We start from the raw sequence: 15,609 nt of genomic DNA, 5'->3' as shown, positions 1-15,609 counted from the left end.
TATAAACTCCACCACAAGGAACGGCACTCGGAGGCTTGAAGCAAAAAAGATCTGTGTATTACCCAGTCAACACATGTTTCAGGGATACAACCGTATGCGTATTGCTCACATCACGAGCGGCAGAACTAAGTTCCCAGATTTAATTGATGTTTTGATTCAAAGGTTTTTGGTCCGTGGTTATGATCTGAGAAATTTGATGTTACAAAAGTCCAAAGTGCTTGACATGTCTAGGGAAGAGTTACTTAATCCAGCTAAAAGGACTGGACAACGGTTCATTCCTTTGACCAGCAATTATACAGTAGCCAGCCCTATTATTAAAAGAGCCACTAAAGCTTTATGGCCTATTGTAACTTCCGATAGTGAATTACCCTCATTCAAAAACATGCGACCTCTGGCAGCATTCAGAGGAGGTAGGAATCTAAGGGACAGGCTGGTGAAGACAGATATCACTGGCCGGGGTGTTGCAGATTTACCTAATTTTTACCGTAAACCACCTGGTTGCTATAAATGCAACAATTGTACCACATGCTCTTTTTCGATTGCATGTATATCATTTAAACACCCCATTAATAATAAGTCCTATGATATCCGTCATGTTTTGACATGCAGTAGTACACATGTGGTATACATGATTGTATGCCCATGTGGACTTAGTTACATCGGTCAAACAACGAGAAAATTCAGTGAGTGCATGGCAGCTCACCATTCTGCCATTCGTCTGTCACTGAGTGGCAGAACCATTGACCAACCGGTGGCGAAACATTTTAAGGAAAGAGGCCATCCACTTTCGTTACGTAGATATTTCATGATTGACCATGTACCCCCCTCTTTAAGAGGTGGGAACAGGACTAGAAGACTTCTTATTAGAGAAGCGCAATGGCTTGTTCGTTTAGGTACTATTAGTCCTAGAAGACTTAATGATAAAATCAATTGGAATAGCGTCATTTAGGTTGGTTAGTTTTCATTTTCTTCTTTCTTTATATATTTTATATATTGGTTAACATTGATTGTGTTGTCTATATAATTAACAGCATAGTAGTACTTTAATGTATTGCATGGGGTTCTCCTCGATTATAAAAGAAAAATAAGGCACTTAACTTACCATAGACTGGCGTTTTTCCTGGCAATATGACAATAATGAGCTGAAGACCAGAATATGTGTTTTTGAGGTGTCTGAACATTGGCTCCACACTGTCCGCGCCCTGCGCGTATTTACAGAAGCATGGCTGTCCCTGGATGGGCATCCCAGCATCCTTAGAGATCTTCCGCAGCTGGTCAGTGAATCCCCTGTAAAGCATACAATTACAGTCACTAAAAGCTAATAATTGGTCACATTTACAGGTACTAAAATTAACCAAAAAAAGAAGGGCATCAGAAAATTACTCTAAAGACATGTAAGAGATTCAAAACATCTATAGTCCTATTAGGGACTGATTCAGAGATGGACAGTATTGCCGTCCAACTAATATTCTAATATAGCAGGAGGTGTCTGTAGGAAATAAGACACCTCCCGCATGCATCTGTGATCCGAATGCAGCGTCTGTAGATGCTGCCTCGGATGGCCATTGCAACCATCAGTACAATGGGGTCCAGGAAGCCTGCGTCATACGAGACAGACCCTGAGCTCGGCAGGCCCGTTTTGGAGAATGGTTCCGGTCACCGCCCCCCTGACACCGCAGCATGTCAATCATGCTGCGGCTAAGGGAGGACAGAGCAATCACACAGGACCTGTCCTGCGCCTACACAGATCCAGAACCATCGGAGATGTATGCAAACCATTAGGTTTGCGTAAATCTCTGAATCAGGCCCTTAAGCCTTAAGGATAATTTCCCCTGTAATGAAAAGTAACAATGCTGGTCAGTCAAGAACAACACTATCCAATGAAAGGGCGAATTCAATTAGCCGCGAAAAGCAGAGGTCGATGATTTCGCCTCATTCGCCTGTTTAGATGCAATGTTTTCACCATGCGAGTCCCCGCTTATCTCTGTATTCAATTCCAAAACAAGGGAAAACGCGCGTAGGCGAATGTATTTAATAACGAAACTAGCGAAAAGGACAGCAAAATTTGGGGAAATCAGTATGTACCCCAAAAAAAAGACTCACTGACCTTGGGAATCAATATACAGTAGAAGAGTATTAATAGCCCTAATAAAAGTATTTAGTGGTCTTAAAATGAGTCAAAGGGCTGTTTTATGCATATTTACGTAAGTGTGGAAAAATTATATAATGCAATGATTTTTGAGAAAGATAAGTACCGTAGTTAAATTTTGGGTACATGTAAATGGGTACTAGTATATTTTGGTGTCTCTAAAGTGAAGATTTAAAAAAAAAAAACTAAAAAATACACCTGATGCAGCCTCCTGCAATCTTAAAAACACCTGTCTCATGCATACAGCCCCCCAAAATACCTAGCCCCCTACTTTTTGCCCATTTTTCCACATTTTTTTAATTTTTCACCCCAAAAATTATTTCTTTTTTGGGGTGATTTGATTTTTTTTTTTTTAACTAATTAGTCATTGTCCAAAGGGTTCTGAACTAAGGGCCTGATTCAGAGCCGGACGCTATTTGCGCTCGCTCATTCAGAAAAAGGGGCCAGATATTTAAATAGAGCGCTCGCTCTTTGCGGTCTGTTGACCCCTCTATGTCTGAGCGAGCGAACGAAATATGCGCTCGCTATTTTGTAAAAACGCCCCCTGGCCGTTCGCATCATACGTCATCTCCGCTATTTATTAGATTAATCGAGTACATCGAAAGGCGACTGAACTGCTCGCAGTGCTTGTGGTTGGATTTTCCTACCGCAATCATGCGAACAGTTCAGGCTAAGAAACAACCAAGTGACGTGGCCGATGACGCTGCTTTGTTAATTATGCACACCCTTAAAACGCCCGTTTTGACCGTTTGGCACGCCTGTGTTCGGATCTCCACTTCCCGTTTTCAAGCACCTTCCCCTGTTACCACCCACAAACGCCTCATCCTGTCACTCAAATTAGCAGGCACTCGCTATTTTGCGAACACACGATTTCCGACCGCAATGACTGGTTGGCGCATGCGCATTACGACCCATACGCATGAGCAGATGTGCGAACATCGCTCGGAGCGAACGAGCGGCCGCTTACGAGCGGCTCTGAATCAGGCCCTAAGTCCCCAAATTTTATGGATTTCGCACATCTTTTCTCCTGCCTTTTGCTGGAGAAATTTTTTTGCCTATGGAGTTTTCGCCTAGTCTAAAACGTCCTGGAATTGAATATGGTGATACTTTGAAAACAGGCGAAAAGCACAAATCGCGGCTTTTCGCCTCTGATTGAATTCGGCCCTAGGTTTACAATTTTACAAACAATCTTTCAAGCTTGAATTATAACATAATAGGCTCAAAACATTTAATTACTTGACTGCATTCTTTGTTATAAGCCTTCCCATATCCCTCTATTTTGGAGAAAAAGAGAATATGCAGTATACACAGGTCATTTAAGCCCAGCCCATGAAATGCCTTACTTCAAGATTTCTTCTCTGCACTGTCTCTGTGTTGCAAAGCATGCAATGGCCCACATCTTTATCTCCACACCAGTGTGGAACTGTTTGCCCCGCATGTCCCAAACTCCATGGCTCGGAGTTGCCACTGTGCGGTTCTTCAGAAGGAAGGAAGACGTGAGTCAGAGAAAAAGAGAATAAAAATCAGATGCATACAGTATTGAGATCATGTATTTACCAGGACATACTGTAAAATGGCCATCACGAAACCACAGTAACCTCTCTGTATATAGGACTGTGGATTTTAAAAGTTGAATATCTATAAAATGTCTAAAATATAATTAATTTTTCTTGAACTGGACAGAAATCTTAATGTATGGTAGATATTCAATAAAAATAATACAATCTGATTGTACAAAATTCAGTAAGCAGAAGATTTTGTTTTTTTATCTCAGTGACTTTAAAATATTTTGCGTGCTGTAATTATATTATTATTCACTATATAGCCCGATCTCCAAAAAACCTGTGTGTGTCTGGCAACTTTCTCGTATCTTAGCTAAAAAATAATTAATTTTGTGTAGGCTATACCGTAGGAAACTATAAGACACCTGCAATAACGTATTGGTATGTGAAAGAGCGGAACTTTTGTGGAGCACTAACAGAACCCAGAGAAGCCAGAAAATATCTTGCCGCTTGACCCAAAAACCGAATAGCAGGAACTTTGATCATACAGTGTATGGCAGCTATAACGGGTGAGTGTTTAAGATAGCAGACAGGAACATACAAAACATAAGTCTATAGATTACATTTCATATATACATTCTTTTATAATGAAATGAAAATCTTTTCCAGTTTAACTTTTTCCATTAAGAAAAAAAAACCCTTAGTGCACAACTAATTTGTAGTTAATTTTAACTCTCAAACATTAATCTTTCTCTCAATGGTTTTTATAATATTTCAGCTGATACATAAGATGAAAAGACGTGAAATATGTCATAAGTCAACATCTTGACAAAATAATACGTTTAAGCTACAAGCGAGAGAAATCCGTAATAAAAGTTTAAAACCTCAGCTTTAACATGCTGGTGTACTATGGTGCTTATGGCGGTGTCACATGGGTGCTTTCTGCACTCAGGACATATCAGCCCACTTCATGAATTTAAATGAGACCGTTCTATTGTCATTACAACTATGGCAGCCTTTATGAAACGTGCCCTGACAACATTGTGAGCTTGTGATAGCATACAGAGCGATGTTGAAGATCAAAGATGCTAACATCATACCCGATATTAAAACAAAACATGAGAACCAATGAGAAACACACATTACGACCATGTGGAAATATACATGACCAGTAAAGGTGTAATAAACATCTTACACCACCATTTTTATTTGCTTTAAATATTAAAATATACTATACATTACATACAATACTAGAAAATATTGACAGGTGCTGGTATCACATACTCTCCCTCCATATTGTAACATTGGTGCTGGAAGTACTCTCCCCGTCACGTGAGCCATTTCGTCCCGCACCTTAAATTGGAATTCTTGAACAAATGGATCAGCATCATAATTTGCACTTCTAACCTGAGTAATGAAAAGTCATTATTACACACTTCTAAATTCAAGTTTACTAACATTAAGCAAACTTGCAGCTTTATAGAACAGAGACGGACACAAACACTGATCATTTTTGCAGCAGCATTAAAGTTGTTGGACTATCCATGGCTGATCTCATCATTTTAAGGGTATGTCCAATTTTTGTTTTTTTTTGAAAGAGCAAGAAAAGCAAACATTTGAAATTGATACACAATATATCACAGGCTATGTAACATTAAGTTGAATAATACAGGTTGAGCCTCCCATATACAAATATTCCGAAATACGGAATATTTTTAGCATGACTGAGATAGTGAAAACTTTGTTTTTTGATGGTTCAATGTACACAAACATTGTTTAAGGTACACAATTATTAAAAATAAAGTATAAAATTACCTTCAGGCTTTGTATATAAGGTTTATATGAAACAAATGAATTTCATGTATGTACACAAACTTTGTTTGAGCCACAAAATTATTGAAAATATTGTATAAACTTACCTGCAGGCTGTGTGTATAAGGTGTATACAACGCATAAATGCATTCTGTGTTTAGATTTGGGTCCCATCCCCAAGGACTCATTATGGGGGGAATTCAATTCAGAGCGATGGTGAACAGCCGCGTAAGGGAGCTGCCGCAGCTATTCAATTCAATGCGCTGTGTGCCTTGTCGGGAAGCAGGTAAGTTAGAGAATGCCGGTTCTCGCGACTTAACCTGGGTGTTAATGCGCGGTAACCGGCATTCTCTGACTAAAGTGGCGGGCAAGCGGCTGTTAGCGCCGCGCTAAGCCGGCAAACAGCTGCGTACCCGCCACTGTTGTCTGATTTCTCCTCGCATCCCCAGGGGGGTGCGAGAAGAAATCCTTTGCCCGCCCAAACAGCGCACTGAATTGAATAGCTGCGGGAGCTCCCTCCCGCGGCTATTCACCAACGCGCTGAATTGAATTCCCCCCTATGATATACAAATATTCCAAAATACAGAATATTCCGATATTCAAAACACCCCTGGTCCCAAGCATTTTGGATATGGGAGACTCAACTTGTATACAATAAATAACTGCAGTGTTTATTTATAAAGTATGTACTACATGCTTTCTTTCTGTGCTCTGCAGCAGGTTGCCATGTAAGACGGGAGAAGCTTCTCTAACCAGCAGGTAGAATTTAAATGACTACTTGGCAGACTTCATACACGGGCAGGGACAGCACAATCAGCTTTATGACCTGCATCAGATCCCGTCAGGACAACCTGTCCTAAAGATGTGGAAGGAGCTTGAGCTATATGTAGTGGAGTCACTGGAGTGGGGAGGGAATACATTGCTTATGAGAGCTGCAATGGAATGTCAGAGTAACACTGAATAATAGGTTGTACTTTTAAGGTTCATATCTTAAAGTAAAATCTCCCAGGTATTGCTACTATCAGGCACACTATACCCTGAAGGAATAATATTATCTTGGCTATGCAGAGTTGCCTTCCTTATCCTCAGATAGAAGTCATTTTTGGACTCTCTGCTTAAGATTCAGGAAATAGACAACGAGTGGTTAGAAAAAGACAGGCATGTCGGACTGATTAAACACGGTTTTCTGGGAGTCCATAAATTAGCCACTGTGCTCATGCATGCAGCAGGAGAGCCCGCTGTGTGTCTGGAGAGCCGCTATGTCTGCGGCACTTTAGACTTCCTCAAAAGGCTGATGGCTGCCTGGTATGTGTTCGATGTTTCCGGTTTTGTGCGTTAGCGGCGGATGTAAGATGCTTTCAGTGGGCATCACTAAGCACTGGACAATGAGTCATTAGCATATTTTTGCAACAGCGATCCATGGGAGATCGTAGCTGCAATGGCATTTGCGTGCACATCTAAATCAGGCCCATAATACTTCTTTTTCCATAGACTTTGAACATTTAATAAACTCTGTGGGGGGGGGGATTCAATTGTTTTTTCACGGTCAATGCTCCTGTCTAAAGCGACAAGAGCTATTCAGCTGGGCGCGAGTGCCGCAGGTGCCCATTACTTATCGCGGATGTTGTGCCCAAATACACCGGGAGTGGATAGACTTGTGCAAAATACTGGACGCGCTGGCCATAAGGAAATTTTGGGCACCCAAAGCAGACTTTGGGAGTATTTCTGCTCGCCACCTCAGGAGGGTACAAGCACAAATAATGGCGTCCAGCAGCACAAACAGTTGAGTAGCTCCTAGACAGGAATTGAGGCAGCACAAAACTGAATTCCCCCATGAGTTGGATTCTCTCCCCGTTTAATGTCAATTGTAATCCTTAAACCGGGGAGAGACCCCTTAGACCAGGGGTGGGGAACCTTTTTTCTGCTGAGGGCCATTTTGATACATAACATTATTTGCAGGCCTGATGCAGGCCACGCTCCCTCCGTGTGATGTCACCCAGGGGCAGAGCCACAATCGCCGGTGATTACAGCAATGCCCGGAGCATACTGATGATGCTCCGGGGATCTGTAAGGGCAGTGGTGTGTCCGTCTGAAGCATCCTAAGGCCGCTCTAGGCAGCGCTGCTGCATAGATTCAGGCTGCAGGGTGCCGATCTAGGAACCCTGCTAGTCAGATGAGGCTAGCAGAAAAAAGCTCAGAGGGCCAGACCAAATGATTCCGGGGGTCTTATACAGCCCCCGGGCCTGAGGTTCCCCATCCCTGCCTTAGACCCTGGCTTTAATTGATAGATATAAAAGGGCACCATGGTACAAACCCTTATTCTAGCTGAATATATCCATCGGGGAGAGGATGCAGTATAGGGATGAAGGGTATAGCAAACAGCCTTACCACCACAACATTGGATTAATAGGAGTGAATTTATATAGCACAAACACTATTTGCACATAAGGTGGATATATATATATATTTTAACACAATCTGCTATGAGAGTCTGAAACAGCAGAAGTACAGTACCTGTCTAAGAGGACACCTGCTACTTCATTGTCTCCCAGGGCTAAATAAAAGGATCGCCCTCTTTAGAGGTGATGTCCACTTTTACCTGTCACATAATGGCTCAGCTACAAATTTAAGAAACTTTTAAGGGAATTTAGAGACTACCTTCTCTAGATCTTCTGACTTATTTCTTTGTTTCAAATATGAGAAAATTCAGCTGAGAAGTTGCAACAGTGGTGACATTTACAAAGCCTAAGAACTGTACTCATGAAACTAAAGACCTAGAAAAACAATCTGCCTTGAGGTAAACAGCATTTTCAATAAAACATAAGTAACATGCTCTAACCCCATGTGCTATAGAAACTATTATTCATTGCCATTGGCATAAGGGACAGGGCACCAGATGCTATCTCATGCAGTGGTCACTGAAGTCTACAAGACTGCCACAGACCTGGAAAGCATAAATAAAAGAAATGACAGTATTCAGGGAAGAACAACTACTTATCTATACATCACAAAGGAACAACTCACCAGCCTGCTAATCTCCTCCTGCCTGTCTGGGGCAGACCGAGCTGTTGCTTTGATCATAGTGGAGGTCTGATTGTCAGTCAGTTTCTTGATGCATCGCTGGCCAGCTACAATATTACAGACCTGTACGTAAAGGGAAGAAAACACATTAGTACAGGACAGATAATATTTACATTATAACGCCACTGACAAGCATGATGAGCTGTAACTATAAGTCTGCAACCTGAGTGACTTTACATCAGAATGCATTTTGTAAGTTTTCAGGCAACACTGGTGATTGGAATGAAATAAATGCCTCAAGTTCTCAAAATAACTATGAGCATTTAAAATAGCTTTGTCTGCAAGCAGGTGTTCCTTACTTCTAGAGGCAGGTATGTGTGTTTCTGTTCCTGTCCAACTTGCAGACAGGGCAAATGAGGATATTTCAGCTGGAGATTATACTTTTCCCTAAAGTACTGAGCGACTGTCCTTTCTACGGTCTGCCCATTCTCCAACTGTAAGGGGAAGCTTGAAAGGAAAAAAAAAAGAAAAGGAAATAATCATTTTATATACAGCACAATAATAAAATAGGGTTTTCAGTACAGTAAGCCACAGGTCAAGGAATATTAAAATTACGTTAAAGCAAGAATAGAAAGTACTCAGTAGCCTTGCCCTGTACAAACAGGATTTTTGTGAAATACTTTTCTCTTACACCATTTGGGGGGGGGGGGGGGGGCACTACAGTATTGGGTAATAGAGGCTCAGACAGGTTTAAATACTTGATTTGAATCTGCACAAATTCTGAATACGCTAACCTCATGCCCCCATAATCTTATAGCAGCAAATCATTTTAAAGGTGATAGGATTTAAAGTGACAGTGTTTTGAAATTCAGTGGCCAGACCACCAATTGATAACTGAACCTCTTCATCTTTCCTGAGAAGCAAAAGGAATGAAATCCAGGTTCTCTCACCTTGATGATTTTAACCAGGAGGAAAAATAATCTGCCCCCTTGTGGTGAAACCAATTATATTGTCCTGTTCAGGGCCAATAAGGACACTGCCTACAAAAGGAAGGGATTCCAGTTCTCTTGATTCTGTATCGGCTTCCCAGAGCATACACCATACCGCAACTATTCAGGCCAAAATCCTGTCTCCAAATTGTTCAGTACCAATAGCAGCCACTATCGGATTCTCAGAACGATTCTGGATATGGTCAACCAAAGTCACCATTTCCAATATTGTTTAGTCCGCAGTGGCTCCAAGAAATACTCTAGCAGCAAATTATTACATCAGTCACATTTTTAAGAGATGCTGCATTAGAATACTTAAAAGTCCATGAGAAACTTGGAACTTTTTATCAAGTCTGGTCCAAGTTTCACATAGCACAACTACTGAGTTTTCCTTTTAAACAAAGAAGTGCAAGGATCTGTCATATCTTCACAATCCTGAATATCAAGCAACTACAGAATAGCTAGTATTAAGATGTACCCATAAGATGTGCAAAAGTCTCTAACTCTAGACAAGTAGTATCTTCTATGTCTAACGACTCCTTTTCCTGAAGAAAATTTGGAATTGGATAACTCCCAGGATTGAACCAGAACTTTGGCACTGTCAAGGATTGGGATTTGAAGCAGACTGCAACATCTGTTCTACGGAGAAAGAAAATCGTACCAGGCACTGCATCAATTCTGTTAGGCTATTTTGGTGCTGTGGTTTGAGGCCCCCAAACTCCCTGACAGAGAGGTATCTGACAAAAAGGACTGTTTTCAGAGATTTCGTAAGGAGAAGAAGGAGGGAAGAGCCCCATGGTCACATCCCCGCGATTTGTAGTACGTTGAGTGAGCTCTGCTATAGAGTGGATAAACGGTTTGGTTGAGGCAATTGTGACATTTGAGCTGTGTTCCCCACAGGCGTGCCTGTTTTAGGGTCCAGAGCCTTACATGCTGCACAACAGGTGTCTGTTTCAGTCTGTCATAAGAAATATCACAGATTTTCTGCCACACAAGACTTTACAATGGAACAGTTCCCTTTATCTGATATGACAGAAAAGAATGAGAGACAGCTATAAGTGCACCTATATGAAAGAGACTGTGTCCCTACACCGACAGTCCCATACCACAACTGGATGTTAAAGCACACAGAAATTACTTCTCTGAAGGTCATCAAGAAGAGTAGGTCAGTAAAGAGCCTCTGAATTTAGCCTGTCAGTTCTGATGGGCTTTCCTGGGAGGAACAGCCCTACCAGGAGGTGCTGTTGCGGGGATCACATCTTCACCATAGAGCTCAGTCCAGATGTGGCCACTTTCCAAAAAAACAGATTCCCTCTAATGTTACTCTGTCGCTAGTGTGGAGTTGCTTAGAGAACTAGCCCCCACCTGACTGACACTGAGCCCCCGAGGTTCTGCACCAAAATCATCCATGCAGTACTCTCAACTGCAGCCATTGGATCATGATCCGTTAGTCTTTAAGCACCCGATGACACCAAGAAAGAGGGGTCACCAGTCACTACCTGTGTCAATATTGGCTGCTCCCTCTTCCAGAATTCATCCAACATTGGGAGCGAGAGTTCGGCAGTGAACCCTTCTTTCAATTTGCACCACATAGCACTGAAATTAAATAGTGAAATACATAAAAGAAACTACTATAGCCATAATGGGCATAATTCTGGTGCATAAGCATCCAAGTCCAATGGGTACTTATTTTAAAATAAAGCTCTCAGAAGGGAGATGAGTCTTTGGAATATGTTCAGGTTCAAATTAAGTGACTGACTCCAGCTTGAGCCTCTATATACAAATATGGTAGTGTCTTCCAATTGAATGTTAGAGAAGTAATTCCTGAATTTAGTAGTTATATACTCCTGATTTTCCGCTCTCTGCCTAACTGTATAGCTCTATATTGTTCCTAGTCCTGCCTCTTCTCCACAGCTGATTACAGATGTGTCTACATACATCTTACTTCCTTGCGCATTAACCGGCCCTTCTAGTCGCGCCATGCTGTGATTCGGTAGCACAGAGCATAGTTTCATGCAACTTTTTACATTTGAGTCTTATTCGTAAAGCGATGCACATAGGACGCACATGCAGCTTCTGCTGATTAAAATGATATGCGGCATGCAGACACTGTAATGTAGCATTTTGCATGCAGATACACCAGCACTCGCACACAGAATAAGGGCGTGCCAAATATTTTAATCAGCAGAAGCTGCTTGTGCGTACTATTCACAGACGCATTTCAAGGTAAAACGCTGCACTTAAAAAGACGCTTTGCACTACCGCGTTGCACGGCGCTCACGCGTTATGTTTAACATGACTTGTAGCACACTGAAATGAGATGTATGTGGACACATCTGTAGCTGTCTTAGGGGAGATATATCAAGGCTTTTAGACAGATAAAGTGATCCCATAGCAACCAATCAGCTTCTGTCATTTTATAGACTGTGCTAGGTAAGTAATAGTTAAAAGCTAATTAGTTGCTATGGGAAACCTCCACTTTATCTCGAAGGTTTTATACATATCCCTTTCAGTGTTTGAAAAGAGCTGTTCAGTAGCGATTGGTGAACCTGCAGCACAAATGCAGGGATTCATGATGGAACACAATGTAATGCTGTTCAGAGAAGCAGGGAAAGGATAGTCAGGAGACTTTAGCTTCTAGACCCCTAAACGCAAGAGTCAGGGTTTACTAGTCACAGTTTTTTATACTAAATAAGTCTATAACTTGAATGGCCTTGTAGCACTTTACGATTTTCTACACATGGTGCTAAAATACAATACAATTAATAATACAATAATACATTAGGGCAGTGGTTCCCAAACTTTTTTGAATCACGGAGCCCTAGAGTATCAGCATTGTTTTCACGGCACCCCTAAGCCAAATGTTTGTTATTGAGAAATCAGAAAAAAATGTAGTAAAGTAAATTGTGCTGGTCATCCTCAGGCTCAATTATGTGGTGGGGACAGGTTTGCACTTCTGTTTGTCCACATATTTACATTACATTGACCATAAATCATTTTATTTTCTGGTAGACCACCAACCTGATGCACCCCTGCAAGTGTCCCGGTAATCGGTATGAAATACCGCCGGCCGACTCCTGGCAGCGCCTGGCCGACCACAGCAGAGTTCCTGGCAGCGGAAGCCCGACAGCGCTGGAAATCCCGATCGTCGATAGGTATGTTCTAACCTCCCCCCCAAGTGCCTAACCCTAATTCCCCCCTTCCTCACTGCCTAAACCTAAGTCCCCCGAGGCCTAACCCTCCCTCCCCCTAGCCTAACTCTAACCCTCCCGGGGGGGTGCCTAACCCTAAGTCCCCCCCGGGTGCCCTAAACGTAACCCTCCCCCCCTCCCCCGCAGCTGCCCGCTCGCGGCGCCTGGCATCCCTTCGATCGGGATCCCGGGCGCCAGTCCCCGGCGTCGGGGAAATGTATCTACATCTAGACGCCCGGCATTTCACACTCGCCGGGATATGACAGTCGGGAAGCCGGCTGCGGGTATTAAGGCAGCCGGCTTCCCGATTGTATACCGTGTCCCGAGGCACACCAGGGTGCCTAGGCACACAGTTTGGGAACCACTGCATTAGGGGATTGTTATTAAGATGAAAGTTTACAAGTAGTTCGCAAAAAGGATCATGGGCACCCACAAGCAGATTAAGTACTATGGATATAAGCTATGTACATTTTATATAAATATATAGAAAAAAGGTAACTGTAGTTCTCATACCAAGGGGTATATATAATAGCCTGGGAACTGCAGACAGCGGTGTGTCCAGTGCGAGACTGCTCGATGTTTTAAAGTAGCAGTCATTTAAAGGTTCTCCCAGCATCTGGCTGCGATAATAAAACATTCTGAGTTTCATTTCATATTGCTATGTAATCACAATAGGCCAAACTCCTGAAAGCATTGTTGTGCAATTATAGCATTTACAACAAGTTCAAAATAATGGTCTGAACATAGAATTTTTAAAAAGTTCAGAATGGTCAAACCACACAAGGTGTAATGGAAATGTTCTTTTCTAGAAAACAAATTAAAAATCAGCAAATATGACTTTCTTTAGTAAAAATGTAAAGAAAACAAAAATGTGTGCATTTAAGAACTTAACCACTTAAATGACGATTTCTCCCCCCACCCCCAAAACAACTTAATAATTGGCGTGTTTAGCTTTATTCAGTAAAGTTTAAAATGTATTTGCCCTTGGCCAATAAATTGTAACCCCCCCCTCCCCATTGACAATAGATCCCAAACATTACCCCCCCCCCCCTCCAACCCTGTGAATTGTGCATTTTTTTTTACCTTCCCTCCCCTGCCCAAGTGACTTTATTGGGGCATTACCCCCCACCACCATGGGGCATTACTTCTCCCCCTCCCCCACATGCAGAGCGCAGTAGAGGGGGGGACTGATGATCAGGAACTGGTGGATTTACAAACACAAGGACATGCCCATGTCACTTCCATTACTACTCCATTATTTATAATGTGTTTTGGTGTAGTGGTTTCTGACTGCTGTGCACTATCCCCCAAGATGATATTTAAGAAAAAAAAAAAAAAACATTTTGCATCAAAAATGTAATTTATTTCTAGAATAAAAAAAAAAAAAAAGACACAATGATATGTTGTGGAGCACTTGAAGGGGTGCCAAGCGTTGGTGGTTCAGGATCAAATCAAGTTATTTATGGTCAATGTGATTGGCAGCCACCGGCACTGTCATAAAATATGTGGCAAACAGAAGCACAACCCTATCCGCCACCACATATCTGAGCCTAAGAATGACAGGTAAGCACGAATTACGTAATTCTATAATTTTAGCTGGTCTTCTCAATAAGAAACATTGGGCCTAGTGGTGCCGTGAAACAAGTGCTGTTGCTCTAGGGCGCCGTGGTTCAAGAAAGTTTGGGAACCACTGCTTTACCATGATGTTTTTTAGACAGAGGATAACATTATAATGGTGGCACAGTACTGTCCTTTACACCCAAAGACTGTAATTATCTACACATTGGCCCTCTGCTTGAAAAGAAACCATTACCATCATTTGATATAAATGCATAACACACAAAAGCCTATTTTAGGCTTACGTTTGATGGCTGGCAGGCCTCCTTGTCACATTGCAAACACGGTATTTCCGTCTCATTGTTCCACAATGAGTCACTTCAACCTTCAGACCTGTACCAAGCAGATATTTTGATAACCACATTAATAAGGAGTTCATGCTGCAAAATAGCTGCATAACAGTATGTGCATCAAATATATACCCAATAATAACAGAGGATTTTCCCACTGTGACAGGACGATAGACCAATCTTTGCTTATTGCTGAAAATTACGGTAACTGTACATTGCACCTCTATGGGCTACGGAGGAAAATCTGCAATGCGCATCTCCGCGAGTTGCCAGAAAAGTGGTCAGAATGCCATCAAATCGGGTGATTTCTAGTAAAACCCTTCTTGGTACTTTGGTAAATGTCTCACCTGGACCCCACCAATCGCATTAAGCAGAGTCTCATCTTCTCCAGAGCCATGCAGTATTGAAGATAAGCAGGAGAGATCCCAGTTATAAGTGTTGGGACCCTGAGAGATGTGATGAATGGTGGTCAAAAAGGAAGGCCCCCACCAAAGTGCCATTACAAAGGGAGGTACTCAAAATGTCCTTTAAAGAGGAAACTCCTTTAATAATAAAATAGATATATGGCAAACAATTTGACCATGTGGTGTATAACTAATGTGTGGCATCTCATTCAAAAGAAACTAAGGGAATACAGAATAATCCCTAACATATATGTGTATCCTGTGTGTATGGATGAATCATTCGCTCAAAGCACAAAGGAAGGGATGTAATTCTACTTTTAGGACAAATATAATTCAGATACCCTCCAAAAAGTATTTACTGATTGCCATTTAGTTTTTTTCCCCGAAGGAAGACAGAGTAAGACTACATGTAATTACCAATGCACCTGAGCTTCAGGTACTTACCCTTTATCTCTTTGGTGAATTTTACCCGGTGAGAATCAGTCAGAGGTCGCGGTTGTTCATCAATGTTATGAATATCTAGAACTTCACACATGAACTGGATTACTGGTTGTGCTTTGTAGAAGGCAGTGGCAGAAACTGTATGGAAGGAAGCATAATGTAATGTACACAAAATTGGTTTAATGAAACAGAT

The 15,609-nt window shown here is 41.8% G+C and overlaps 1 protein-coding gene across 2 annotated transcripts in view; it reads right to left on the bottom strand.

Moving 5' to 3' along the window:
* The window catches only part of LOC148542845 (protein argonaute-3), a 112,695-nt gene that overhangs the window by 22,592 nt on the left and 74,494 nt on the right, over nucleotides 1-15,609 (bottom strand). For both annotated transcript variants that reach the window (XM_088460299.1, XM_088460305.1), the window contains exons 6-12: nucleotides 15,420-15,554; nucleotides 14,527-14,614; nucleotides 8,844-8,991; nucleotides 8,488-8,607; nucleotides 4,936-5,058; nucleotides 3,493-3,626; nucleotides 1,103-1,287 (exon numbers count right to left, since the gene is read on the bottom strand). In XM_088460299.1, the coding sequence (XP_088316425.1) occupies nucleotides 1,103-1,287; nucleotides 3,493-3,626; nucleotides 4,936-5,058; nucleotides 8,488-8,607; nucleotides 8,844-8,991; nucleotides 14,527-14,614; nucleotides 15,420-15,554 (933 nt within the window). The remainder of the gene's footprint in view (nucleotides 1-1,102; nucleotides 1,288-3,492; nucleotides 3,627-4,935; nucleotides 5,059-8,487; nucleotides 8,608-8,843; nucleotides 8,992-14,526; nucleotides 14,615-15,419; nucleotides 15,555-15,609) is intronic.

This window comes from Taudactylus pleione, unplaced genomic scaffold (genome assembly GCF_031769625.1).
Source record: "Taudactylus pleione unplaced genomic scaffold, aTauple2 ptg000007l, whole genome shotgun sequence".
NCBI classification, from domain to species: domain Eukaryota; kingdom Metazoa; phylum Chordata; class Amphibia; order Anura; family Myobatrachidae; genus Taudactylus; species Taudactylus pleione.
The sequence above is the reverse complement of the archived record's forward strand: the minus strand, read 5'-3'. Positions and strand labels throughout refer to the sequence as shown.